A 26,300-nucleotide genomic window follows, 5' to 3' on the forward strand; every position below is an offset into this window, starting at 1 on the left:
GGGAAGATGTCCCTGCCCTTGAATAACTCCTTCCAACCCCAAATCATTCTGTAATTCTATAATTCCTAATGCTTCCCATGAGGAAACAGGAAGTCTGGACACTTTTAGGACACCTGACTTTGAATATTCAGCATTCCAAACCTCTCAGCTCTGCGTTAAGGGCTCAAATGACACAATTCTGATTTTACTGAGTGCAGCGTCTGCTGGATTTTTGGAGCATTTGGGCTGTGAACAGTTTACAGCAAGAAGAGGTGTGGGCAAAGCCCTGGGGAGGGGGAAACTGGGATTTCAGCTGAGCAGAGCCCTTTGTCAGGAGAGGGAATTGAGATGCCCCTGCTCTGGCATGAGCCCTCAGAGCCTGAGTTTAACACCAGGGGAAGGACTTGTGTTATCTCCCCAAACAGGCTGCAGCCACAAGTGCTGCTGCAGCATCCTCAGGAAGGGGAATTAGAGCTGACACACAATTAGAACAGAGTTTGGAAGTGCTCCTGGAATCCTGAGGAAAGCAAATGGAGACCAGGCAGAAGCTATTTCTAGGCTGAATTTGGGGGTGAAAAAAAAAAAAAGCAGAAATAGGCTTTTGCTAAGGACTAAATTCAAACCCTCCCAAGAATCCAAATTTAGTGTTTAAGGCTCCCAGTGCCTGCGTGCCAGCTCACACGAGGGAAAGAAATCCAAAAACCATGAGAGAGCCTCGTGGCAATGAGCTGGGATAAACCTGGGAGCTGTGTCTGGCTCCAGCTCCAGGAGCACTGGGAACCCTTGTGCAGGTAAAGCCAGGCTTTGGGCTCAGCACCTCCGGGAAATGCTGCCTTATCTCCTTCCCATCACACGGTGCAGCTGACAGCATCGACCAGCAGGTGCTGAACTCATCCACGGGGCAGCGAGAGGGAAAAGAGCTCGAGGGAAGCGGGGCAGGAATTCTGCAGTGTCAGCCGCTCAGGAGCTGCGCTGTTCCGGGCTCCGCAGGGCCCTGCAAGCACACAGAGAGTGGCTGGGCACGGCCTGACCCCACCGGGAATGCGATGGGATGGGCACGGCCTCGCCAGTGACATCCCACGGCCAGGTACCGGCAGCAGCGAGGCAGGAGCCCCGCTCCCTGCTCCTCCTCCTGCTCCTGCTCCTCCTCCTCTTCCTCCGCCCCAACAGCTCTGCTCACTGCCATGGCACCTCCTGCTGCTTCCAGATAATCAGACAAAACCAAACCGTGTCCAGCCCACTCCTGCTGTTCTGTCTCTACTCTTCCCAAAGGTTTTCACCTCAAAAGGATCTATAGGTAAAGCTGTGTCCCTGTCAGGGGAATGTCACAGTCCCTGCATGGGGTCAGCCCAGGACACAGCCAGGAACCTTTAATGCCTTCCCTGAGGACTCTCCACCTCTGAGGGACATTTCTGTCATCACTCAAGCCATCCCGTCACCCCTGGGAAGCCACCACAGTCTGCTTGTCACCGAGGCTCCCTCCAACACCCCCAGGACAGCACGGGTGAGTTTCCAGCTAATGCTGCTACAAGGTCACTGTTGGACACTGAGAACCCTGGAAATGTTAAAGGGTTAGACACCCTTCAGCAGTGAGCTCTGAGCCCTCCCCCAGCCATCCCCACAGGAACGGTTTCAGAAAGGGGCCCTGGAACCCACCTAGAAGAGCTTCTCGTAGCACTTGTCACAGTGGACAATGTCCCGGTGGATGAATATTTTATCCAGGAGATCTCCCATTGCTTTGTGGCAAATTCCACACTGCCAAAGGGAAAACAGGGGAGTTAGACACTGACCAAAACCCCACACAGGAACAGCAGGAGGGAGGGAGCAGAGGTTCTGCAGCATTTTGTTAAGGGCTGAGGATGCAACCTTTGGGGCTGCACTTTCCTACAACAGCCAAATGTCCCTGCAGGCCTCTTCCTCCCACACTCCCCATCCCTCCTCCCACCTTCCCCACATACTTTCCTTGGAAACCCTGCAGGGTTTGAGGATTCAGCCACCTCCACTAGAGCACAAAGGCAGCAAGTCTGCCCCAAGGACAGTGGGGCAAGGACATGAAGGTGCTGCCAGTAATAAACAATTTTCCTGGTTCTAACATTTGTTCAAGGACCTGAAAACCTTCTGAGGACATCTGTGACTGCCTGACTGTTTCTGTCCCAGTGTGAGGTAAGGATTTGGCACAGCCCATGGAGATCCCTCTGGCAGCCTGGATATGGAATTTCAGGAGGATCCCTGCTCCCAGCCCTGCCACCCCCAGCAGCACAGCTTACCCTGAAGCAGTACTCGTGGCAGTGGATGTTCAGGTGCTCTATGATGATCTTGGGGCAGTCTCGGATCTCCCGGCTGCAGTAACTGCACAGGGGCTCGCTGGACCTGGGAAGAACAGGCAGGGGAGTCCTCTGAGGTGCTCTGGTTCTGGTGCCAGCACTGGGACTGCGTTTGTCCCTGTCCATGAGCAACCTGTTCCCACACTGTGACTGTGTGAGTGACAGAGCAGGGGGCTCTGCTGTCCCAGGGGTGCAGAGACCACAGCAGTGGGGGAGGACACATCTCAAACCCTGCAATTGTGGAATCATGGAATGGTTTGGGTTGGGAGGGACCTTAAAGCCCATCCAGTGCCACCCCTGTCATAGCAGGGACACCTCCCACTGTCCAGGCTGCTCCAAGCCCCAGTGTCCAACCTGGGATCCAAGGGCAGCCACAGCTGCTCTGGGCACCCTGTGCCAGGGCCTGCCCATCGTCCCAGAGGAGAATTTCTTCCCAATATCCCATGTGACCCTTCCCTCAATCAGTAAGAAGCCATTGCCTTTGTTCTGTCACTCCTTGGAAATAATCTCTTCCCATTTTTCTTGTGGGCTCCCTTCAGGCACTGGAAGGATATAATTCAGTTACCACAAAGCTTCTCAGCTCCAGGCTGGGCAATCCCAATTCTCTGAGCCTTTTCTCACAGGAGAGGTGCTCCATCCCTCTGAGCACCTTGGTGCCTGCTCTGGACTCTGACTTGGAGTCCCTGTCACTGCATTTCCATTTGCTGTGCTGCTGTTCCACCAAACACACCCCAGGGTCCTCACAAAGCAAACTCTTAAAATCCTTTCTGATTGAGAATTTGATGAACCCCCAAGGCAGCCCTGGCCTGTCCTACCTGAGCAGGGGAGCACTGGACAGGAAACTGTGCTGGCTGTAGCTGCTTCTCTCCAGGTCACTCAGATCCACAAGGCTGCCACGGCAGGAGAGAGGGAAATGTCAGCACTTGGCAGTGATATGTGGGAAGAGAATCTCGGGTTGAATCAATCTAATGATTTGGAATATCCTGGCTACCTGTTCCTTGGGGAGAGAGTCTTCACAGTGTCTTCCCAGGGCACAGAGAGGAACCTTTCAGTACCCCCAGGGAGGACTCTGCAGGCAAAACTCCCCTGGTCTCACCCTCATTTTTACATCTACCCCTTACAAATACCAGCTGAAACTCCAAATCCTTCAGGAAAAGGCAGGGAGCACATCCCTGGCCCCATCCCTCATGCAGCTGAGTGTTGCCTCTCTGAGGTTCCTGGATATTTGGCTTATCTTTGGCTGCTGCCAGCAGCTGTGCTGAGCTCTGGGACAGCCTGGAGATTTCCAGAGTGCAATCAGCTCCCCCAGGGATGCCAGCACGGGGCCAAATTCTGCTCTTGTCACACTGGGGCCAGTCTGGAGCAGCTTCACTCGAGCAGAACACAAAGGACTGAAGATTTAAGCTTGAAAACTGCAATTTCACTTCTTTAAACTCCTACAATGAAGTTTTTCGAGTGAGAATCCTCACCCTCCACATTTTCCTCACATATTCCAATCATTTCCAGGTGCAGGGTGAAGCCTCCCAGTGCCAAACCTGCAGCGTGGTGTTCTCATCCACCTCAGCAGTGACACCCGGCAGGGACACCCGGCAGTGACACACGGCAGGGACACACGGCGTCCCCAGCACCCCGTACCTGCCGTGGCGTGGCGAGGCTGTGAAGCCGCCGGTGTTCACGTACTCCTTGACAAAGAGGATCCCTCTCCTGGGAAAACGGGAAGCATTTCCATGAGAAAAGAGCCCGAGCCGGGCAGAGCCCGTGCGTGCCCCTGGGCAGGGACGCGTGCGGGAGAGGCTGCGAGAGGGATGTCGTTGTTCTGGAATAAATCCTGCATATCGAGCATTGTTGCTAAATAACAACTCCTCTAATTACCCCACCACAACAAATCGAGTTAATTGGCAAGAATGGGATGGATAATGTAACCCTTTCATGCGGTTATGGGTTAGAGGGATAAGTCTTTCGAAGCCCCTGTGAGGATTAGGCACACAATGGGCACGGAGAGAGCTCCCAGTTAGCACCGAGCCCTGTGGCACAGCGCTGCTCCAGGGGCTGCTCTGCCCCTTCTGGATTATATCTAGTGTTTTCAGCCAGTCTGTAAACTGCTGCTTTTTGCCTGGGGGTGTTTTTACCTCCCTTGCATATTCCTGCCTTTTTCCAGTCCCAGCTCCAGAATTCCTTGCCCCACCCTGGTGCAGGCCAAGGGGAGCCCTGTTCCCCCCCACCTCAGCCTGCAGCCCTCGCAGGACTTCATCAGCCTTTTCCATGGTGCATTTCCACTGCTGCCTAAAAGCTGGCATTAATCCTCCCTTCTTACACTAAGCCCTGTCATGGCTAAGGAAAGAAACCTCTTTTTTTTTTTTTTTCCTTTAACTGAGCATGGACTCTTCTATATTGTGGAATCATTAATGTTGAAAAAGACCTTTAAGATCATCAAATCCAACCGTCAGTTAGCGCCATCACCATGGGCACCACCAAACCATACTCCCAATTTTCTGAACACTTCCACCACCAACCTCAACCTCCCCTGGCCCAGCCTGAGGCCGTTCCCTCTCCTCCTGTCCTTGTTCCCTGGAGCAGATCCCAAATCCCCCCTGGCTGTCACCTCCTGTCAGGGAATCATGGAGAGCCAGAAGTTCCCCCTGACCCACTTTTCTCCAGGCTGAGCCCCTTCCTAGCTCCCTCAGGGATTCTCCCGTCCCTTCCCAGCTCTGTTCCCTTCCCTGGACATGCTGCAGTCCCTCGGGGTCTGCCTTGTTCTGAGAGGCCCAGAAATGACCCCTGGATTCCGTGTGGGACCTCACCAGTGCCCAGCCCAGGGGAACAATCACTGGCCTGCCCCTGGTGGCACAGTGGGTGACACCAGCCAGGTGCCAGAGCTGCAGTGAGCCCCTCTGAGTCGTTTACCCGGCAGTGCTGGAGTCAGGCTGGTACCCAGAGCTGTGGTGGGAGCTGCAGAGCCTCTCACTGGAGCTGGAGAGAAGCCTGTGGAGACAGGGAAAATCTGTGAGCCATGGCAGCATCCAAAGTGACAGCCAGGAGAATCTGCCACTGCTGGGAGGGCAGATGGACAGCACAGCCCTTTGCCAGACCTTTTCATGCACCAAACCAATCCCTTTCTCCTTCTGCATCTGCCACAGGACAGGACTGCTCCCCTGGAGGAGGGATTTGGGGAAGTCTCACTTGTAGGGCTGTGAGACAGAAGATCCAACAACATCTTCCAGTGAGGGTGGGCTGAGTGAGTGGGAGCAGTCACAGGGAGAAAGGGCACAGGAGGAACTGCAGGAGATGGAAACATTCCCAAAGCCAGTGGAACTGTCCCCAACTCAGTAACTTGAAGGAAGAATGCAACAAAACTGGGAAACAGCTCTGTCCATCCACTCAGCAATGAGAGCTGGGCTGAGGCTGACCTTTCCTGGAGCCGTCCAAGGATCCTGTGCCTCCCCTTCACCCCCACAGCTACTCCTTGTTATAGATCCAGCCCTCAGCCTTGCACTGAGGGCTGCATGGATGGGCTGGCACTGCCAGGAGGGACTGCTGGGGCCCAGGACAATGATGTTCCATACTGGAGACCTCCTGCCCCTTCCAACAGCCTTGTTCTGGGAGCACTTCTGTCACTGAACCACTGACACTCTGGGGACAGTGACGCTCTCTCTGCTGTGATCTCTGTTCTCCTGTAGCAAAGGCCAATTCCAGGCCAGGAACCAGCTCCCCATTCTCCTGTCCCTCTCTTCTGGCCTCCCATCCAGTGAAAAATCTCCAGGGATTTTTCTGGCTGTAGTCCAGAGCCTCGGCTAGGCAGCTTTAGTTAGGAATGGTTTAAGAGCAGGTCTGAGCCACTGGATCATGCACCCATTCCCTGGAAACCCATCCTCACTCTCTCAGCTCTTGGCTTTGCCTGCTGGCTCCTGTTCCATAAATTTCTGGGGATTTTCCCTCCCCCTTTACCTGGTGCTGTTACAGTTTAAGCTGTCCATGTAGAATGGCACCCTGTGGCTTCTCTGGGCCATGGTGGCATCTCTGGGGAGAGCAAGTGGAACAGTCTCAAGCTCTGAGTTTGGGCGCCTGAGGGATCTAGGCTGGAATCTCCCTGCTGGGAACTGACCCCTCCCACTCCACACCCCACAGCTGCTCACATCCAGGAAATCACCAAATGCATCAGGATATACTGAATAAGAAGTGGGGATCCCAGCCCTGGACTCACCGTCCTGCAGTGAGGCTGAAGTCCCCGTGCCCCCTGGCACTGTCATACCAGCTGCTCCCAGAATAAACACTGCCTTGGGCATCAGGGCTGGGCCTGAAGAGGAGACAGAGCCCTGAATCAGGAAGGGCAGCAGCAATCTCTGCAGTGCCACACTGGGCTCACAGTCACTGCCAGGGCTCTGGCACCACTGAGCCCTGCAACAGAGGTGGGATCCCTGGTCCAGGAAGGGTCCAGAAAATGTGTGGATGTGGCACTTGAGGCTTGGTGGTGACAATGTGACAACTGGATTGACAGCTGAAGATTTTAGAGGCCTTTTCCAGCCCTGAGGTTTCCATGATTCCATCCTGCACTCCCCCATGCTCTGCCCATTTCCCCTGTGCTGGTTCTGTGCTCCATAGGCTCCACACCCAACACCTGAGCAAAGCCAAAGCATTCCCCAGTTTTCCCAGATCCCTGGAAGTGTCCAAGGCCAGGCTGGATGGGGTTTGGAGTAGCCTGGGGTAGTGAGGGTGTCCCATGCCAGCAGCTTTCCCTGTGTCTGCATCCTAAACCAACCTAAACCATCACCCCAAAACCCCCATCCCCAAACCCCAAATCCTCACCCCCAAACCCCCATCCCCAGACCCCCACCTCCTGGTGCTGAACACCTGGCTGTCCACGTAGGCTGGGATCCTGTGACTGGGCACGGAGCCCCCGAAGGACTGGCGCTCCTGGAACAGGGGCCCGGGGGGCCGCGACTCCAGGGCACTGGGAACACTCTCCTGGGAGCTGAGGTCAGACCTGCTGAAGAGGTAAAGATGGACATGGAGCCAAGGGGTGGCTTTGCTCTGAGCAGCTCACACCAGTGCTCAGGGTGTGCTGAGGGTGGCTCCTGCAGGAGCACAGGGAACAGGGAGAGCTGGGACACGGTGGTGTTTATAGAACCACAAGCTCATGGGATTCCACAGTCCCACAATGGTTTGGGTGGGGAGGGACTTGTAAATTCATCCCAATTCCACCCCTGACATGGGCTGGGGCACCTTCCACCATCCCAGGCTGCTCCAAGCCTCATCCAACCTGGCCTTGGGCACTGCCAGGGATCCAGGGGCTGCTCTGGGCACCCTCCCAGGGAACAATCCCTTCCATTATTCCTGTGGCCAGTCTTATTGGATGGGCAAATTTCCTGGCTCCTCACTTCAGGCAGGAGTGTTGGAAGGAGCAGAGCATGAGGGTGAGAGAGGCACTGGTAGCACAACCCCAGGGATGTCCCCAGCCCACCTGGCTGGCCCCAGGCTGGGCTTGCTGTGCTTCCAGCCCCCCAAGCTCTCCCAGTGCCTGTCTGTGCTGGGAGTGCTTTGTTCCTCATGGGCCACAGCGATCCTGGGGGAGGAAAGAGCTGTCAGGAGCTGCAGCAGCTCTGTGTGAGCCTGTCCTGTGTGGGGGGATGCAGGACCACTGGGACTGTCACAGGGTCAGTCCCAGGATGCTTTAGGTTGGGAGGGACCTTAAACCTCATCCAGAGCCTGGGCAGGGACACCTACACTGCCCAGGCTGCTCCAGCCTGGCCTGGGACACTGCCAGGGATCCAGGGGCAGCCACAACTGCTCTGGGAATTGCATCCCAGCCAGGAATTCTTTCCAAAAATCCCATCCATCCCTGCCCTGTGGCAGTGGCAGCCGTTCCCTGTGTCCTGTCCCTCCGTCCCTTGTCTCTCCCACTGTCCTGGAGCCCCTTCAGGCCCTGCCAGGGGCTCTGAGCTTTCCCTGGATCCTTCTTCTCTCCAGGTGAGCATCCCCAGCTCTCCCAGCCTGGCTCCAGCACTGGATTTATTCTAGCAGCTCCATGGATTCCTCTGGACTCGCTCCAGCAGCTCCAGGTCCTTCTGATGCTGAGCTGCAACAATTCCTGTGGGAGATCCCTGCAGTGCTCTGCTGCTCCCAGGGTGAAAGGGGGCACTGGCAGAGCCTGTATTGGCTCCTGAACTCCCTGATCCAGGAAATGAGCATTTGGATGCCTTGGGACAGGCCAGAAGAAGAAGTGGAGGTGTGGGAGGGGTGTCCTGGCTCCCCACCTGTCCCGGCGTGGCTCACACTCCTCTGCATGTGCAGTCTCTGGAGCTGGGATGCTGCTTCCCTCAGCAACAGACCTGGACCTGCAAGACAAGAGACTTTACAGGCTGGAAAAACCCTGACCACAGAATTCCTGTGGGGTGGAGATACAGCCCATGGAGGATCTACTGCCTCAAGGGAAGAAAAAAAAGAAAAAGTGCAACATCCCTGCATGGAAATGTGCCAGACAGAATACAGAATTGTTCATGTCAGAAAAGCCTCTAAGGTCATCAAATGCAACCACCCAGCACTAACCCAAGTCCTCAAATAACCCGAAGTGATGTGAAAAAAACAGATGGGAAATTCAGACCTCCTAAGAAACAGGGCTGAAAGAAAAGACCCCAACCACAGCACCTCCAGAGCCCCCTGCAGCAAATTCCCCACGCCTCCCAGCAGGAAAAGCAGGGCCATGACTGCTCTTGCCTTGTTGCAGTGCTGTCCCCGCTCTGCACACAGGATGACATCCCCACGTCCCTGTCCCTGCTGCCAGCAGTGTCCTGGGAGTGCAGCTCAGACCTGGGAACAGGAACACTCAGGTCACTCTCTGATTCCAAGGTGTTCTCACTGACACACCTGGGAGGAAGCCCAGATTTACAAAGAGTGTCAACTCTTCCAATTCAGGTGGAAAATTTGGACAAAAAAGGGAAATCAGTCCATGAACCCTTTCCATGTGCAGACCCAGCCCTGACTGGGGAAGTTCAAAACCAGACCCAGCATTACTATGGAGCCTAATGCCAAATTTTATTGCTCATTGTGTCTCCCTAGACACCCTCTCCTCCCAAATTTATAGTCTAGGAAGCAGCTCCTGGCAGTCCAGCTGGACAGGTTTGATGGCTCCAGCTAAGGAGGACCTTTCCTCCCAGGTTTTCCTGTAAAACCATGGTAAAACGTTCATCCAGGAGAAGCAGCAATAGAATCAGGCACAAAAAGGCCCCAAGTTGCACTAGAGGAGTTTAGGTTGGATATTGGGAAAAATTTCACATGGAAAGGATTGTGAATCCCTGGAAATGTTGAGGAAATGTGTGGATGTGGAACTTGAGGACACAGGTTAGTGCTGAATGTGGTGATGGTGCTGGTGATGCCTGGATTTAATCCCAGAGGTCTTTTCCAACCTGAACAATTCCATGATCCTACAAAAGGAGAACCTGGGAGGATGTTTATCAGGAGGGGGCGATGCCCAGGAATGATCCCTCATCCCACAGGAGAAGGGAGGGGGGGTATCCCATTCCCATTCCCCATTCCTATTCCCATTCCCATTCCTATTCCCATTCCCCATTCCCTATATCCCATTCCCATTCCTCACCCTGCCCTGCTGGGCTCACTGGGATCCCTCAGCCTGGGGGTCTCTGGGGGGGACTCATGGCCAGGAGCTCCTGGGTCCCTCTCAGTGAGGTTGCCTGGGTCCAGAAACCTAAACCAGAGACCCAGATCACCAACTCCAAATATCCCAGATCAACCCCAAACATTCCAGATCAACCCCAAACATTCCAGATCTCCTAACCCAAACATTCCAGATCTCCTACCCCAAACATTCCAGATCAACCCCAAACATCACAGAGCGCCAACCCCAAACATCCCAGATCTCCAACCCCAAATATCCCAGAGCTCCAACCTCAAACATCCCAGATCTCCAGCCCCAAACATCCCAGATCTCCAGCCCCAAACATCCCAGAGCTCCAACCTCAAACATCCCAGATCTCCAACCTCAAACATTCCAGAGCTCCAACTCCAAACATCCCAGATTTTCAACCCAAAACATCCCAGATCTCCAGCCCCAAACATCCCAGCACCCCCAGTCCTCACCTTGTCTCCTCCCAGTAGGGCTGGTGGTGGGATGAGCCCTCAGGACCTGTGGAGCTGCTCCTGTCCTCGTAGCCCAGGGCAGACCTGGAAAGCAGAGCAGCACCCATCAATCCCCCCGCCCCTAAAAACTGGCACCTGCACCCTGGGACTGCTCTGCTGGCCAGGCCAGGCTTGTGCCAGCCTGCACTGGGGCTTTTCCTGGGACACTCCATGTCCCTGTGCTCCAGCTTCTCCTGGATTATCAGGGAATTGGAAGAACCCCACCAAGAACATGAGGAGGAAAGATCTGGAGTGCTTGGCTGCTCTCAAAGGAGATGGAGGGGGATAAAACACAAAGCTATTGGTTTGTTTAAACCTCAGTTTAAATTCCCATCATTGGGAAAAAAGTGGGAGCAGGAGCCTCTTTCTGAGCCTGCCCATTCAGGTTTCCCTTAATCCTCAGGATTATGGGAACACCCAAATGTTTATGGTTTATGGGATTATTCCTCCACCCACTAAATTCACCCTACTGTTACCTTTTAAAGGAATATTCTGTGTCCTCCATGTGCACAGAGGTTCTCTCAGAGGAATGAAAAGGGACATCAGACTGCAACGGTGACCTGGCAAAAAAATGGGGAATTCAGACCTTCCAAAAGTTCCCAGGGGATTTGTGTGGAACAGCAGCACAGCACTTCATATCAGCCCAGGAAACAGGAAAGAATTGTCTCAGAAAATTGATTTTCCCTCAAAAAAAACCCCCATTTTCCATCCTAACCAGGAGGAGGAGAGGCTGCTGGTGGAACTGAGGTCACTGGGATTCAATTCCCACACATCTCCTGGACAGGAATTTCCTGTCCTGTCCCAGGATGGAGCACCTGGACAAAGCACAATGGGAGTAACTTTGGGGAAGACATTTCTGCATCAGCTGTGGCATCCTCCTCAGCTCAGAGGGCTGCATTTGTTCCATAGAATCCAGGAATCATGGGAATTTTGGGGTTGGAAGGACCCAGGGACATCTCCCACTACCCCAGGCTGCTCCAAGCCCCAGTGTCCAACCTGGCCCTGAAATCTGCTCACCCCAAGGCATTTTTTGGGTCCATACATGGAAATGAATCCCAAAATAATGGAAAGGGAGGGAAGCAGCTCCAGGGAGATCAGTGCTGCCAGCAGCAGTAATTCCTCCCTGCCCCTGCCCCCCTGACAATGTCAGGGCAGCAAAGGCTCTAAAATCCTGTGGGATGGAGGCACTAAAGGCACAGCTGAAGCTGCTGGAGCTGCTCCCAGAATGCCAGAAAAAAAATCCCTCTGGGATCTGTGCCAAATCCCCACCTTGTCCCCAGCCCAGAGCTCTGAATGCCACCTCCAGGGATTCCTGGGACACCTCCAGGGATGGGCACCCCAACCTTCCCTGGGCATCCCTGCCAAAGCCTGATCACTCTTTTCCTGGAGAAATTCCTGCTGAATTCCCTGGGAAGAGGCTGTGTGACGTGAACAGAAAAATGCTGTTCCCTCTGTTCACCCACACAGGATTTTCCTTTTCCTTTCTTGCCCAGTTTGGATTCTAATCTCAGCTCAGATTCTAATCCCAGTTCAGATTCTAATCTCAGCTCAGATTCTAATCCCAATTTGGATTCTAATCCCAGCTCAGATTCCAATCCCAACTTAGATTCCAATCCCAGCTCTAATCTGGACAAACTGTTTAATCCCAGCTCAGATTCCAATCCCAGCTCAGATCCCAGTTTCCAGAACTCATCCCAGGTCAGGAGAACCCCCCCACTCTAAAATGAAGCAGAAAAAGGGAATTTTCCACTCACTCTGGCGGGTAAAACCCATTCTTGGCTTCTGTGTGCTCAGGAAAACTGGAAAAGAGAGGCACAACTTGAGGAATGTTCTGAGTGGCTTTCCATGCATTTCATAGAGGAGAGAACTCCACAAAGCTCAGATGGATTCTGATTTTCCATCAGAAATGTCCATCCTGAGGTTCCAGCCAGTCCCAGAGCAGGATTTGATGGATTGTGTTCAGGGCAGGAGCCCCACAGTGACTTTACCTCCCATTCGTGGCTCTGGGGGCTCCTTCCTCCCATGGGAACCTCTCAGGCTTTTCCTTCAGAGCTTTGTCACTGGGGAAAGGAAAATTGCAGAGAAAATGGGGCCTGTCAGCACTTGCTATGTGTCATCCCAGAGAAATCTGCTGCTAACAAAAATCAACTGAGATGGGAGGTTCAGGGTGCGAGGAGAATCCCAGAGGAGTGGGAAACAGAAAAAAACTTCCACAAATACTGGAGTTTGATTTGCAGCCTTGGAAGAAGCTTGGATTGATGTAAAAATAGAAGTATACAGATTTTAAGTACAAAAATTATAAACTTATGGTTCCATAGTTGCAAGTAAAAATATTCCTTAAGCAAGTTAAAAATTGTATTAAATAAAATAATGAATTTTTTTAGTATAATGATGTAATTATATAAAATAAATTAAGAGTTTGAGTGTTATAAAAAAGCATAATAAAAACGTGTGCATACATAACATATAAGTTAAAATCTATAATTTTATATGTATTTATAATATCATAATATATAATATATATAACTTAGAGAAGTTAAAATCTATAATTTAATAGATTATTGCATACTCTGTACAACAAAGTTAAGTAAAAGCAGTAAGTCACAAAAACAAAATGAACTTTGTAGCAACTCTCTATTGAAGTATATAGTATATAGTATATATTCCTTACCCATCCCCACGCTGGGACACCTCTCCCAAGGAGGATTTCCCGTTCAGCTCCTGCCTGTCCTCAGCATTCCTGCAGGGAAAACAGCAGGAGGGAGGTGAGGAGCTGCTCAGAGAGGGGCTGGAAATGAGCTCCAGGGCAGGAAGAGGAGAAAAACCAAATGGAAAATGATCTGAGCCCATGGAAAGGGCTGCAGGTTTGGATTTGGATTCCCAGCACAGAGCTGGGCAATGTTCAAACCACGAGAGATCCTCGCTTTCCATCTGGGAATGTTTCCTCCCAGATGCTTTTGCCCCTTCCCTGGAATTCCCTGTGTGGAGTTTGCTGCTCCTGGAGGATTTGGTGTCTCCAGGAGTTCCCCATCCTGCCCTGAGGGCCCCAGACCCACCTGGTCTCAGCAGAAATGGAAATTTTCCCCAAAGTGTCGCTCAGGGATGGGGATGTTTGGCTCCTGCTGCCTGGTTTGGGGCTGCAAGGGAGGACAAAGCACAGAATTGTCACAGAAAGCTTCAGGTGCAGCAAACCTGCCCTGCTCCTCTTCACCCATTCACCTCAAAGTCATCTCCTCAGAAGCAGGTTTGGAATGCAAAGCTCTGATTTTGCCAGGAATTTCCACTTTCTGCAGTGACACAGCAGCAAAAGCACCAGGACGAGGGCAGCAGCCAAAGTGCTGCTGGCAGTGAGAACTATTCCTCCCTTTTTATACTCCAGACATGGATTCAGTCAAAGAACATTGGAAAACAACTGAAAATTATTCCCTTACACCAAGAAAAATTCAGCTGGATGGGGTTTGGACAACCTGGGGTGTCCCTGCCCATAGGGGTGAGACTGGTTGGGCTTTCAAGCCCTTCCAACCCAAACCATTCCAGCATTCTACATTTGGGTTTTTTACTTTTTGGGTTTTAGCCCTTCTATCAGGATATTGTCAGGTCCTGGCAGGACACACATGGATTTGAGCCATAAAACCTTTATGAGGAGCAGTCTGCATCCATGGCAGGGTGGGTTTGGATCCTCCCTGTGCCCACAGGGGTCTGTGACCTTCACTGTGCCCCCATCATGGCTGTGCTGAACCCTCACCTGCAGGGAGAGGCTGCTGCTGCCTTGGCCTCATCCCAGGAAGGCCCAGGGCTGGTTTTCCTCAGCCCATTAGCACTGACAAAAAAAATAACAAAAAAATCAAATTAACAACACATTGAGCCAGGAGATTTTTAGGAGCTTTCCCCATGGGAGTACAAATTCTGCTTTGTGCCTAAAAGCTTTTCCTTCTGTGCTTTTCCTGAGCAGTGTCCCTGCACTGCTGTCACTCACATCTGCCTTTCTGCTGCAATACTCAGGTTTAGAAACTGATTTTTCTCATTTATCCCAGCTGGAGCTGTTTCTGCCCCCAGAGGTCTCCTCTGCAAACCTGCTGGAGCCCTGAAGCCGGAGAGTTCTGGACTTTCTGTGCTTTCTGACACTGATCCCAAAAGAACACTGCTTTTCACCTGAGGCCTTGGAGAAGGCTTCCAAAATGGAGTGATAGTTGGGATCACTGGTGTGCAGTTTGCATAGAAAGTTTGTTGTAATTTTTCTGTAGTTTGAATAGAATATTTGAATTGAAGTGTGTTAATATCACATGGTGAATGGTTTGGAATTTGGGGTTTTAGAATATAGTAATGGGTATGGGACAAGATGGAGGTTTTGGGGCATTGGCTCTTCTTCCTTCCTACTCCTTCTCTTAGTTTTAGGTCGTTTTTGGTTGGATAGAAAGTACTGCAGTGCAGTGTTTAGTCATTGGGTCAAAAATATAAATATTATAGATACTATAGATAATAAATATAGTATAAATAATATCGGTATTAGTTTTTAATTGGACAGTTACCCTTTAAAAACCTTGTAACTAGTTAGATCCAGCTCCATTTCCTCACTTTCAGCTGTTAGCCAGAAGTGCTGTGGCTATGAGTAAGAACTAACAAACAACTGATCCCAACACCAAAATCCATCTCTCGTGCTTCAATCCTGACTCTGAGGGAAGGCAGAGGGAAAAAAGAGAAGAGGAAAAAAAGGAAGAGGAAAAAAAGGTGCTACTGATAGAAACCCTCTGCTCCTGGCTGTGTTTGGGCGTTTATCAGCTCATGAACTAATAAATGCAATCACCCCCCCATGAGCAGTGCATACCTGCTGCTGTCTGCAGCACACCTGGGTGAACCTGGCCCAGGACTCCTCCTCTGCTGTCCTTCCTCCTCTTCTATCTCAATCCTTTCCACAGGGACAAAGAGACAAATGTCACAGCATTTCCTCTTTTCTGCAGCTTTCCAGGCACTTTACCCCGGCCATCCCCCAGCCACGTTTCCCTGTTTCCTGAGGTCATTCCTGCTCCTGCTGGGCATCCTCAGGGGCACAATGCAGCCAGGGGGATTTTCCCAGTTCTGGGATCCCAGAGGGAGCCCTGGGCATGTTCCCCTGCCCCACTGGGAAGCCTCCTGGCTGCCTGGAGCAGCTTCCCAGGAAACAGCAATGCTGTGCCTGAGCCTCCCCACTTTTGGGTTGCCCATAACCCAAATCCCCATCAGGATTGTGTTCCCAGTGTTTCCAACGCTGTTTCACCCCAAAACCCAGCAGGATCCAACCCGCAGCATCCTTCCTTCCTAAAGGAATTGTTCTTCCTGTGCTGTGAGGCTCCTGGATCTGCTGTCCCAGCACTCACCTCTTGGCAAACAGGGCTGGGAACTCCTGTGCTGGGCTGCTGTGGAGGAAGGGTTAAGGAGCAGTTAAAGGATTGGAGGGAAAGAAACTCCCTGGGCAGGGGCAGAGCCCCCCAGGACCCTCCCCCAGGTGTGCAAGGTCCTGCTCCCCCCTGGCAGACTGCAGAGAGCAGCTGGGGGATGAGAATGGGACTCCTGATTGCCTCAGGGAATTAGGGACTCTCCTGGTTTTTCTTTTCCAGCAATTCCACCCCTCTCAATAGGGAATACTTGGAGGATTTCCCAATTCTGCAGAAACCTGCAGGTACCAAGCAACCATGGAAAGGTTTGGGTTGGAAAAGATCCAGAGGCACCCCCGCCATGGCAGGGACACCTTCCCCTGTCCCAGGTGCTCCAGCCTGGCCTTGGGCATGGCAGGAGATCCAGGGGCAGTCACAGCTGCTCTGGGCACCCTGTGCCAGGGCCTGCCCACCCTCCCAGAAAGCAATTCCTAATTCCCAAAATCCCATCCATCCCTGCCCTGTGGCAGTGGGAGCCATTCCCTGTGTCCTGTCCCTCCATCCCTTGTCTCTCCTGGAGCCCTTTCAGACCCTGAGCTCTCCCTGGATCCTTCTCCTGTCCAAGTGAGCACCCCCAGCTCTCCCAGCCTGGCTCCAGCCCTGCAGCAGCTTTGTGGCTGTGGTGTTGGAGAGGTTCCCTTCCCCTCCAGCTGCCCTTCCCTGGTTCCTGTCCCCTCCCAGCCCCTAGACTCACCCATTGCTCTTTTTGGCTGCAGACAGGACGTAGGCGCGCTCCCGACCCGCCGAGCGCCGCAGAACACTGTTGGCAGCCTCAGCCCTGCAGCGGGGAGAGAGAGAGAGGGAGGGAAGGGTCACATCCTGCTCATCCTGCCTGCCAGGAGCCTTGCACAGGTGAGGAACAACCTGCTGGAGGTTAGGGGTAACCCTGTTTCATGGAATGGTTCAAATCATCCAGACCATCATCAGGCAGGGCTCAGCACCAAGCCATGTCCTCAAGGACCACTGCCACAGGGGTTTGAGCACTTCCAGGGCTGGGGACACCACCACTGCCAGGGCTGGGCAATCCACTGCAGAGCTGGGCTGTGGCAATATGGGATTCCATAAAGATTCCCAGAATCTGATGGGATTCCCTGCACACAAAATGGGGTGTGGTCTCTGTGGCTGACACGCCCCATGGAGTGTCTGTGTGTCCCAGCACTGTCCCAAGAGAGGAGGGGACATTCCCAGGGATCCAGGGACAGCCTGGGCCCGGCCACCCTCCCAGGGAACAATTCCCAGTATCCCATCCATCCCTGTGCCCTGTCCCTCCATCCCTTATCCAAAGGTGCTTGGAGCCCAGCCTTTGTACAAGTGCTGCGGCTGAGGAAAAGGATCCTCAGAAACTCCATCAAGGAGGCTCAGCCAGAGAGAGCAGACCTGCTCCTATGCCCTGGACCCCTGGCAGTGTCCCAGGGCTTGGAGTAGCCTGGCACAGTGGGAGGTGTCCCTGCCATGGCACTGGATGAGCTTTGAGGTCTCTCCCACCCCAGCCATTCTGGGATGATTCTCTGATCCCATTCCCCACAGGAGAACAGCCCTGGCTGGAGCTGCCCTCGGGTTCCAGAGCTAGGCTCCTCCCTCCCGGCTGCTTGTGCACCCCCATCTCCCCGTGGCCACAACAGCACATCCCACGGATTCCTCATTAATTCCTCATTAACTGGGCCGTGCTGTCAGGCTGGATCACGTCAGCATTTTAATGAGGTTTTGTTGGGAGCGCGCTGGCCCGTGGGCAGAGCTGGGATTGCTCAATGCTGAGGTTGTTCAGTGCTGAGGTTGTCCAGTCCTGGGGCTGTTCAGTCCTGGGATTGTTCCATCCCGGGCTTGCACCCAGCCCTGCTCCGTGCCCAGCCCTGCTCCGTACTCAGATCCCCCAGGAGGGGACAGAGCTGCTCCCTGTCCCTGCAGGAGCACAGCTGCTGGCTCACCTCTTCTTGTGCTCATCTGGAGAAAAAGGCGAATCCTCCTGGTCCCCATCCCCAGATTTCTGCCGGATGTTGTATGGAGCCCTGGGGTGGGAGGGAAGGGAGAGCCAGGCTCAGGGGATTCTGCTGGGGCAGAAGCCAATCCAAGGGGTTGGTTCAAACCCTGTGTTTTCCATAAATCCCTGAAGGACTTTTTTCCTTAGTCCAGAAGTCTCAACCCCATTTGGGATCAGAGCCACACAAAAAGCTGGGAAGGAAATGCCCACAGTGCTGCTCTGCCTTTCTCCTGCCTTCAGGAATGCTCCAAAACCAATTCCCTGGGGATAAAATCCCCTCCAGGAGCTCCTCCTGGCCCTGGGACCCTCTGGAAACCCCAGGGCCATTCCCTGAGCAGGGACAGAGCAGCTGCTCCCTCTGCACACTCACAATTTCTTGTAGTCCTCTGTGGTCATCCTGTACCCCGAGGGGGAGCGGCTCTGGGAGGCTCTGCAGGGACAAAACCACACCTGGGAATGTGAGCTCCCCATCCCTGCCCTGTTCCTGCCCAGGGAGCTCCTCAGGAATGGGGCAAACACCCCAAATATCCCCACTGAGACTGCAGGGAGTGCTGCTCAGGGGGAGGGCAGCATTTAGGGGAATCCTTCCTTTTAGGATTGGGGTTTGGGGTCTGGTCTGTTTCCCCTGGGAGATGATGTGGATTTTCCTCCTCTGGGATAGAGCTCCTGCATCCCAGGATCAGTGAGGGGGAAGGGAGGGAAAGGGGAAAGGGGAAAGGGGAAAGGGACACTCCTACTTTTTCTGTGCTTGGCTGGAAGGTGAAGAAGAATCAGAGGAGCTCTTGTCGATGGTCCTGGTGAACACCCCCCTGGGGAGGGAAGGGAGGCAAATCTCACATTTTGGGCTGGCAAATGTTTGGCAAAAGTTCAAAGCACGGGTGGAACCGCAGGGTCGGCTCTTGACCCTGAGCACTGGGATGTTCCCAGCTCCAGAATCCAGGAGGATTTTCCCTGCTTTTGGTTCCTGATCCAGCTCTCCTCCCATTCCACACCCACCTGATGAGGTATCCTGGCTGGGGCTTGGAGGCTGAGGACCTGTGCAAAGAACAGCAGGGAGTAAAAAACACAGGAAAAACAACAGGGAAGGGGGAAAATTGAAGGGGAATGTCCACGTGGATGTCAAAGCAAAAATCCAGCTAATCCCCTGGAGGGATCCCACAGCTGAGTGAGCCGTGGTTTGAAATGAATAATCAAAACAAGCTCCAGTAAGGATTTTTTATAGGGGAAGTGAATTTTAGAGTTAACAGAGTTAATATTAACCAGGCTGGCAGTGTTCATTCACTCCCCAGGTTGGTGGCACAGGAGAGGAGATCAGAGGTGATACAGATCCTGATTATTTTATCAGGATAAAATTATTACATTATATTTCCAGGATATTCTATTTCCAGCAGCTCCAGCCCACCCCCTCTGAGGGTGCAGCCTGGTGGGCTCAGGGGCTCAAAGGCTCCATCCCTCTGAACTCAAAAGTGATCCCCCTGAATTCCAGAGTTATCCCTCTAAATTCAAGAGTGATCCCTCTGAATTCAAGATTTATCCCTCAATCCAAAAGTTACCCCCCTGAATTCAAGAGTTATCCCTCTGAACTCCAGCCATCTCCCTACCCCCTGGACCTCCCCAGAACCAGTCCATCCCTCTCCAGGGTGCCACAGGGCCGTGCCCAGCCCTGGGCTGGCAGCAGGAGCTGAGGAGGGCTCAGAGCAGAGCAGGGGAGGAGCAGGATGGAACCCTGGAATTACCTGTCCTGCTGGGGAGCAGCGGGTTTGGGGGCTGGGGGTCTCCCACCAGGCCTGGAGGAACACAAAACACAAAGGGTGAAGTGATTGCTGGACGTGGCCACGATGGGTTTGGAGAGAGCAGGAGGAGAAGGGGGATTTGGGATTGGGTTTGTTCCCAAGGAAAGGGGAGATGGAGCAGAGGTGTTCCCTGGCACAGGGCACTGTGTGACACCCTGGGCACTGAGTGACACCCTGGGCACTGTCTGATCTGCCTCCTCCGTTCTAAACTCCCCCATCCAGCCTGCTCTGGTTTTCACTCTGAGATGCTGAAGCACAATTTGGCTTCACAAAACTCTGCAGCTCTCCTGAATCCTCCAGCCTGCCCATGCTGCTGAGTTCCAGCTCCAGCAGGAGACATTTGTGAGAGCTTTTCCCCACCCTGCCTTTATCAGGAATAATCAGGAGCAGCAATTCCTCTGCTGGCACCACGGGGACCCCAAAACTGGTCCCAGCATGTCTGGGAGAACCTAGAGATCCTCTGGGTAATGCCCTGGACCATGGAGGGGTGGTTGGGGTGTGGTGCAGGGCTAGGGCTTGCAGCAATGATCTGAGAATTCTGACCAGGGAAAGGGAAGGAGAAGTGAGAGGAACGAGGGATTTATCTTTCCAAACAAGCTGACGGATAAAACCAGCACTGAGAGATAAAAGAAACAATGGGAAGGACTGCACTGATATTTGCCTTTACAGACAAACTGCAGGTTTGCTGAGAAATGGAACTGGATATTGAGAGATGAAAGAAGCAATGGGGAAAAAAACATGAATTCTAAAAGAATCAAAAATTAAAAGGGAGGGTTGTACATTAGAGGGGAATCTCAGGTATCAGTGTTTGGGAAGTCTGTGCCTCTCAAGTACCTCAGCAATGGGGAAAGAGAGAGGGAAATTGGGATAAAAAGGGAGGTGAGGCCTCCAAAAATCTGAGAGACCCCATGGCCTCTCCCTTTATTCCAATAAAGTGAAAGGACTCCTCTGTCTCCTTTTTGGACAAACCCCTGGTGTTTGTGGGTTCATTTTCCTGTCAAGAAGGAGATGCTCTCACAGGGGGCTGCTCTTGTCCTCGTCAGAGTCGGAGTTGTGGTGCTGGATCCAGCTCTGGTCCCCTCGCAGCGTGGTGCGAACTTTCATCTGCCGGATGATCCTGCGGCGATCCTCGTCCGTGGTGGGGAGCAGCCCTCCTGCATGGGGGGATACGAGGGCTGGGGGTCCCAGCAGGGGCTCAGGGTCCCCAGCACGGGCTCAGCACCATCCCAGCACGGAGCCCTCTCCTTCTCCCAGCCCTAGGGATTTCCCCAGCTCTGGTGGAGGATGGAGATGTGGCCGTGCAGAGCTCAGGATCAGCATCGCTCTGGATGAGGAGTTTGTGCAGAATTCCACACCTCAGTGGAATCCTCGTGCTGGATCCCAGAAACCTGGAACCCAGAAGCCTGGAAACCCCAAAATCCTGGGCTTTTTGAGCTTTCTGGCACTGACCCCCAGGAGAACACTGCTTGTGACCTGAGGCCTTGGAGAAGACTCCAAATTTGTGTGATGGCGTTAAAATCACAAGTGTGTAATTGAATAAAAATGTGTGATTTCACATGGTGAAGGGTTTGGAATTTGAGATTTTATAATATAGTGATAGGTATGGGATGGAGGATGGAGGATTGAGGATTTTGATTGTTGTCTTTTTCTATCTCCCTCATGATTTCAGGCAGTTTGTGGTTGGACAGTCAGTGCTACACTGAGGGTCACAGGAGTTTGGTTATTGGGTCAAAAGTATAAATAATACAGGTGTTAATTCTCTATTGGACTGTTTAGCTTTAAAAGACCCTGTAACTAAATTCAGTTCCATTTTGCTCACTTTTAGCTGATAGCTGGAACTGTTCCAGAACTCTCTGTACTTTAGGTAAGATTAAATAAACAACCAAGTCCAAAATTTGTCTCGTGTTTTTAATCCTGACTCTGAGCGAAGACAGAAGAAAATGAAGACAGGGCACTAACTAATGCTGCAGTTACCACATTTACACGTGCTGGCCTGTGCCAGCAGAGAATTCCAGCAGCCCCAGCTGGGCACAGGGAGGAGAGGAAAGCCCAGGAGAGGAAGGAATGGAAGGAATTACCTTTAGCAACACCCAGGGACATCATGGTCTCAGCAGCACCTTCCCCTCCTGCCACTGCTCACAGCCAACGAGCCCCTGGGGGAAATGGAGAGGGGATAAAGCAAAATATCAGGGGTGGTAAAAAAGCCTGGCAGGCGTGGGGAGCACAGAACATGGGGACACTCTGACCTGGGATTTCTCCCATCCATGAACCTGCAGGACAAGGAAAATCAAATCCAGCCATGCCAGAGGTATTTTTTCCAGGAGGAAAATGTGGGAGGAGACTTTGCAAAAGTGCCCAGGTGGGTCAGACCTGGAGCCCACAGAGCTCTGAGGTCCCTGGAGTATCCCTAGGATTTGTGTCAACTGGGATGAGAATTAATTCAGGTTAATTCAGTACTGGTTGTGTTTGTCAGAAAAGGTTCTGTTCTGTTTTCACTCCTGATTTTTTCACTGCTGCAGGATGAGCTTTTGTTTATGGAGGAGAAAAATCAGGCATCGAATCCCAGAATGGGTTGGGTTGGATGGGACCTTAAATCTGCTCCAGCTCCAAACCCTCCCAGGCAGGGACACCTTCCAGCCTTTCCCACCCTAACCTCTCCTGGATTCTGGGATGCCTCTGCCAGTCAGAAATAAAAAGGCCCCACCCTCTTTGGGAGAACCTAAATTAGATTATTCCTTTTATTCCCTGCAGGAAGGCACAGCCTGGCAGCAATGCTGGCTGCAGATCTCCTGCAAACATCCCCAAGCATTGCACCCATCCCTCGGCAGCCAGCTGAGATCCCAGTATTCTCCCTGATATTTGGGATAACTGTGGTTTATGGTCCAGCTCATGCCCCTGGTACATGGAATCCCTCATCCTGTGTGCTGGATAAATGCAACTGGTGCTCAGCTTTGGAATGGAGCACTGGGGTGTCCCAGATCCATAAAAAAATGGTTAATTCCTGCTGACAAAGCATCCAGCATGAGAGAGAAATGTCTGACCTGCACAGGAGCAAAATCCCATTAAACTGTGAACTGAGACTCCAAACAGAGCTGTGGCTTAAATCCATGCTGAGTAACAGAGAATTCCTGCTCCAAAGGCAAGGAACAGCACCAGGACAGCACACACAGGTCATTCCCATCCCTGGGAAACCCTGGGCTTCAGGGGCAGCTTTGCTGAGAGCCAGAGACCCCCTGGGCTGGGATCCCAAACCCACTAGGGACACTGAGGTTCCTCATCCCATAAGGAAAACAACTGCAGGTTATTTAATGAGGAAAGAGATTCCAGGTTATTTAATGAGGAAAAGGGAGCTGGGACTTTTTGGGATGTCGATGTTCAGGGGTTCAGAGCAGAGCCAGCCCAGCTCCCCCTTCTCACACTCCACAGGCTCCTTGCCCTGCCTCACCTCTTCCCTCCCCTGGAGTTTTAGAGCAGCTCCAACACCACAAACTCCTCTGCCACCCCTAATAGTGGTGACCCCTGAGAGGAATGAAGGATTTGTCTTTACAAAGCTGGTGGATAAAACCAGCACTGAGAGATAAAAGAAACAATGGGATGGATTCCACTGCTTGATGAATTAAAAATAAAATATATACATATATATATTTGCCTTTACAGACAAACTGTAGGTTTGCTGAGAAATGGAATTGGATATTGAGAGATGAAAGAAACAACGGGGAAAAATATGAATTCTATAAGAATTAAAAGGGAGGGTTGTACATTAGAGGGGAATCCCTGCCCTGCTCCCCCTGGAGCTCCCCAAGGACCCCTGCCCTGCTCCCCAAGGACTGGCTAGCACAGGGCTCACTCCCCAGGAGCTGGGCATTGAGGGAGGGCTTGCCCAGTGACCCCAAGGCTGCCAACAGCACCCAGGGCAGTCATGCAGAAAAATCTCCTGCTCTGAGGATAATTGCTGCCTGTTGTGACCTTCACAAGCCTCAAATTAAAATGTGTTTAAGGCTTGCAAGAGGTTTGAGCCTCCTTCCTTTGAGCCTCCCCAAGCCTGCTGGGGTATTTTTCCTCCAGCCCCATCTCCAGTGGGGCCAGGACCCCTCTCCACGGGGAAAATGGGATTTGGATGCAGGTTTTGGAAACCCACAGCAAGGAGAGCAGGGGGAGAAGCTTTTCCTTTCCCTTTGGCACGGGTTAGCTGGCCCAGAGGCACATCCAGAGCTGGCACTGCCCCCCAAGAGGCACAGCCTCGGGTTTCTCTGCAGCACACAATGCAAAGCTTGTCCCTGCTCTGCTGCTGTCACCTGAGAAGGGACAGCCCGGGATGGAAGGAGCCCAGCCAGAGCCAAACTGACCCTGCCAGAGCCAAATTAACCCTGCCAGAGCCAAACTGACCCCTTACCCCAACCAGAGCCAAACCAACCCTGCCAGAGCCACCCCAGCTCCAGGCAGCTCCTGCTGGCTGTGCCATTTTGAAGCCAGCATTCCTAAAGCTGGGTTTAGCTCACCTCTGAGCTCTGACCTGAAGCACACTCCACTCCTGGGGAGGGGGGACAATTGGAATGGCACCTCAGGCTCCACAGAGCTGAAGGTTTCATCCCTGCTGCGCACAGGGGCTGTGTTTGGGGCAGGAGGTTCTGAGGGAAAGCCCAGACCCAGCCTGAGCCCTGGCCCAGCATCCCAGAGCAGCTGGGGCTGCCCCTGGGCCCTGGCAGTGCCGAAGGCCAGGCTGGACAGGGTTTGGAGCTCCTGGGACAGTGGGAGGTGTCCCAGGATGTCCCAGGATGGGATTTAGGGTCCTCCCAACCCAAACCATTCTGGGATTCCAGGTTTTAGACAATGCTCAGATGCTCTGAGGTACCAGCTTTTTATTCCTTTTTTATTCCCGTTCTTATTATTTTCATTTCCCTTTTTCCATACAGTGACACTGAACAGTAGTTCCATAAACATTGGGAGCATTTAAGAAGCACTGGGAGATTTCTAAAGTCAAGTTATGAAGAATCAGGAACTCAGGAATTGAAAGACTCCAGCAAACCTTAAATACAACCTTAAACCCAAGCTTAAGTCCACCACTCCAGCCTTGTGCAACACAGCAGCTCTGCCTGCCTAGTTCATGAGGCAGAACCCCAGAGTCTGAGGCTGGAAAAGCACTCTGGGATCATCAAATGCACCCTGAGCCCAGTGCCCACCTTGTCCCCTGAGGGGACATCCCCCCAGGGATGGTGATCCAAACTCCCCTGCCAAGCCCTGCCACCCTTCCCATGGAGAAATTCCTGGTTCCAGGAGCTCTGAGCAGCCTCATCCAGCACCATATTCCCTCAGGATCCTCTCCCCATGGCTTCAGGGCAGTGAATTTTGCCTGAATATGGGAAACGGGATGAAAACCTGGAGCTGGAGGGGAGAATCCTGCCCAGACCTCACAACAGCCACGTTCCAGAAAACTGGAACTGCTTGAAAAGCTGTGAATGCACAATTAGAACTTCCTTTCATTCACTCACAACCACACACCCCACAAAAAAAAAATAAAATAAAATAAAAAATCAAATCCTGGAGCTATTGAAGTGAGGAAAGAGTGGAAAAATACCTGAGAGCAGCACTCAGCCCTGCCCATCCCCAGGGATCATCTTGGATAAGGACCACCCCCAGCACAAAAACATCCCCCTGCTACTGCCAAGAAAAATCCTCGGCTCGTTTTCACCATCCTGGGTGTGCAGTTCCATTGCTCTAATTACACGGAATTCGTTGCTAATTGCTCAGCTAATTTCTGGGTTTAAAAGGAAGGATGCGCGGGACGTTCACCACACCCACGCACCGCCGACCTTGAGCCTTGATGTCCAGAGATGAAAGAAAAAAAGGAAGGAAAAATAGGGTTTGTGTCAGAGGTGGAGCTTTGTGTTTGTGTCGCTGACCCACACAGCAGGACAAAAGCTCCTTGGAGCCTCGTGACATCACAGACACCACGACGTTTTGCCAAGAAAACACAACTGTTTTGTTAAAAAAAGCTAAAATATGCCACTTGTGGAAATCGGGACTTCCACTTCAGTCCTGGGAATTTTTTTGGGGGGAAGAAATGTGCTGAACCATTGGCTGGATGAATAAAATACACGGAGTTTATAACAAAATAAATAAAATACCCTGAAGAAAACCTCGTGATGGAGCTGAGGAGGGAGCAGATCTCTGCTGAGGAGATTCCCAAAGTGCCCAGGTGATCCCAGCCCATCCTCCCGTCCTGGAGCAGGGGTGGCCCAGGGAAATGGGGACATTCCCTGCGCTGGGATGAAGCAAGGACAGAGGGAGGTGCTCCCTGTCCTCTGTGCCAGCTCTGCCACTCCTTCCCCTGATCCGGGAGAACAAAACAAGGCAGAGCAGGAGGGAGGGAGGGAGAAACCCCAACCTGCACCCCCGGGTCCCACAGGAGTCCCGGAGGGAGGGACCGGACAGGCAGAAAGGGCTGGAGCTGCCCCAAACCTCTCCCGGGATTTTCAGGGGTCACAGGATTGAATTTCCCCGGAGTTGTTTCCCCTCTCTGCCCACACCCACACCTGTCCCAGGTGAATTCCACTGCCGGAATTACAGAGAGGAAAGGGTTTTAGGAGGATTCAAGGAAGGAATTCGAGATCACACAGGTGCAACAAAACCCCAGAGCCAAACCTCAGCCTCACCCCCCCTGCTGTAGGAACCCCATCCCAGCAGA

The 26,300-nt window shown here is 52.6% G+C and overlaps 1 protein-coding gene across 1 annotated transcript; it reads right to left on the minus strand.

Moving 5' to 3' along the window:
- On the minus strand, positions 1–26,300 carry ZNF185 (zinc finger protein 185 with LIM domain). The gene is made up of 31 exons (XM_033072569.1): positions 25,191–26,300; positions 21,694–21,768; positions 20,634–20,769; positions 19,559–19,609; positions 18,819–18,857; positions 18,560–18,631; positions 18,193–18,252; positions 17,770–17,850; positions 16,539–16,622; positions 15,788–15,826; positions 15,259–15,339; positions 14,179–14,253; positions 13,490–13,570; positions 13,105–13,173; positions 12,422–12,493; positions 12,188–12,232; positions 10,910–10,993; positions 10,395–10,478; positions 9,895–10,002; positions 9,015–9,164; positions 8,555–8,635; positions 7,762–7,863; positions 7,135–7,287; positions 6,505–6,597; positions 6,249–6,320; positions 5,208–5,285; positions 3,939–4,007; positions 3,119–3,193; positions 2,247–2,349; positions 1,636–1,734; positions 1–973 (listed from the first exon to the last, which is right to left on the minus strand). The coding sequence occupies exons 2-30, from the start codon at positions 21,716–21,718 to the stop codon at positions 1,636–1,638; spliced, it is 2,361 nt and encodes a 786-aa protein (XP_032928460.1). The 5' UTR covers positions 21,719–21,768; positions 25,191–26,300; the 3' UTR covers positions 1–973.

Source organism: Catharus ustulatus, chromosome 14 (genome assembly GCF_009819885.2).
Source record: "Catharus ustulatus isolate bCatUst1 chromosome 14, bCatUst1.pri.v2, whole genome shotgun sequence".
Classification (NCBI taxonomy): Eukaryota; Metazoa; Chordata; class Aves; order Passeriformes; family Turdidae; genus Catharus; species Catharus ustulatus.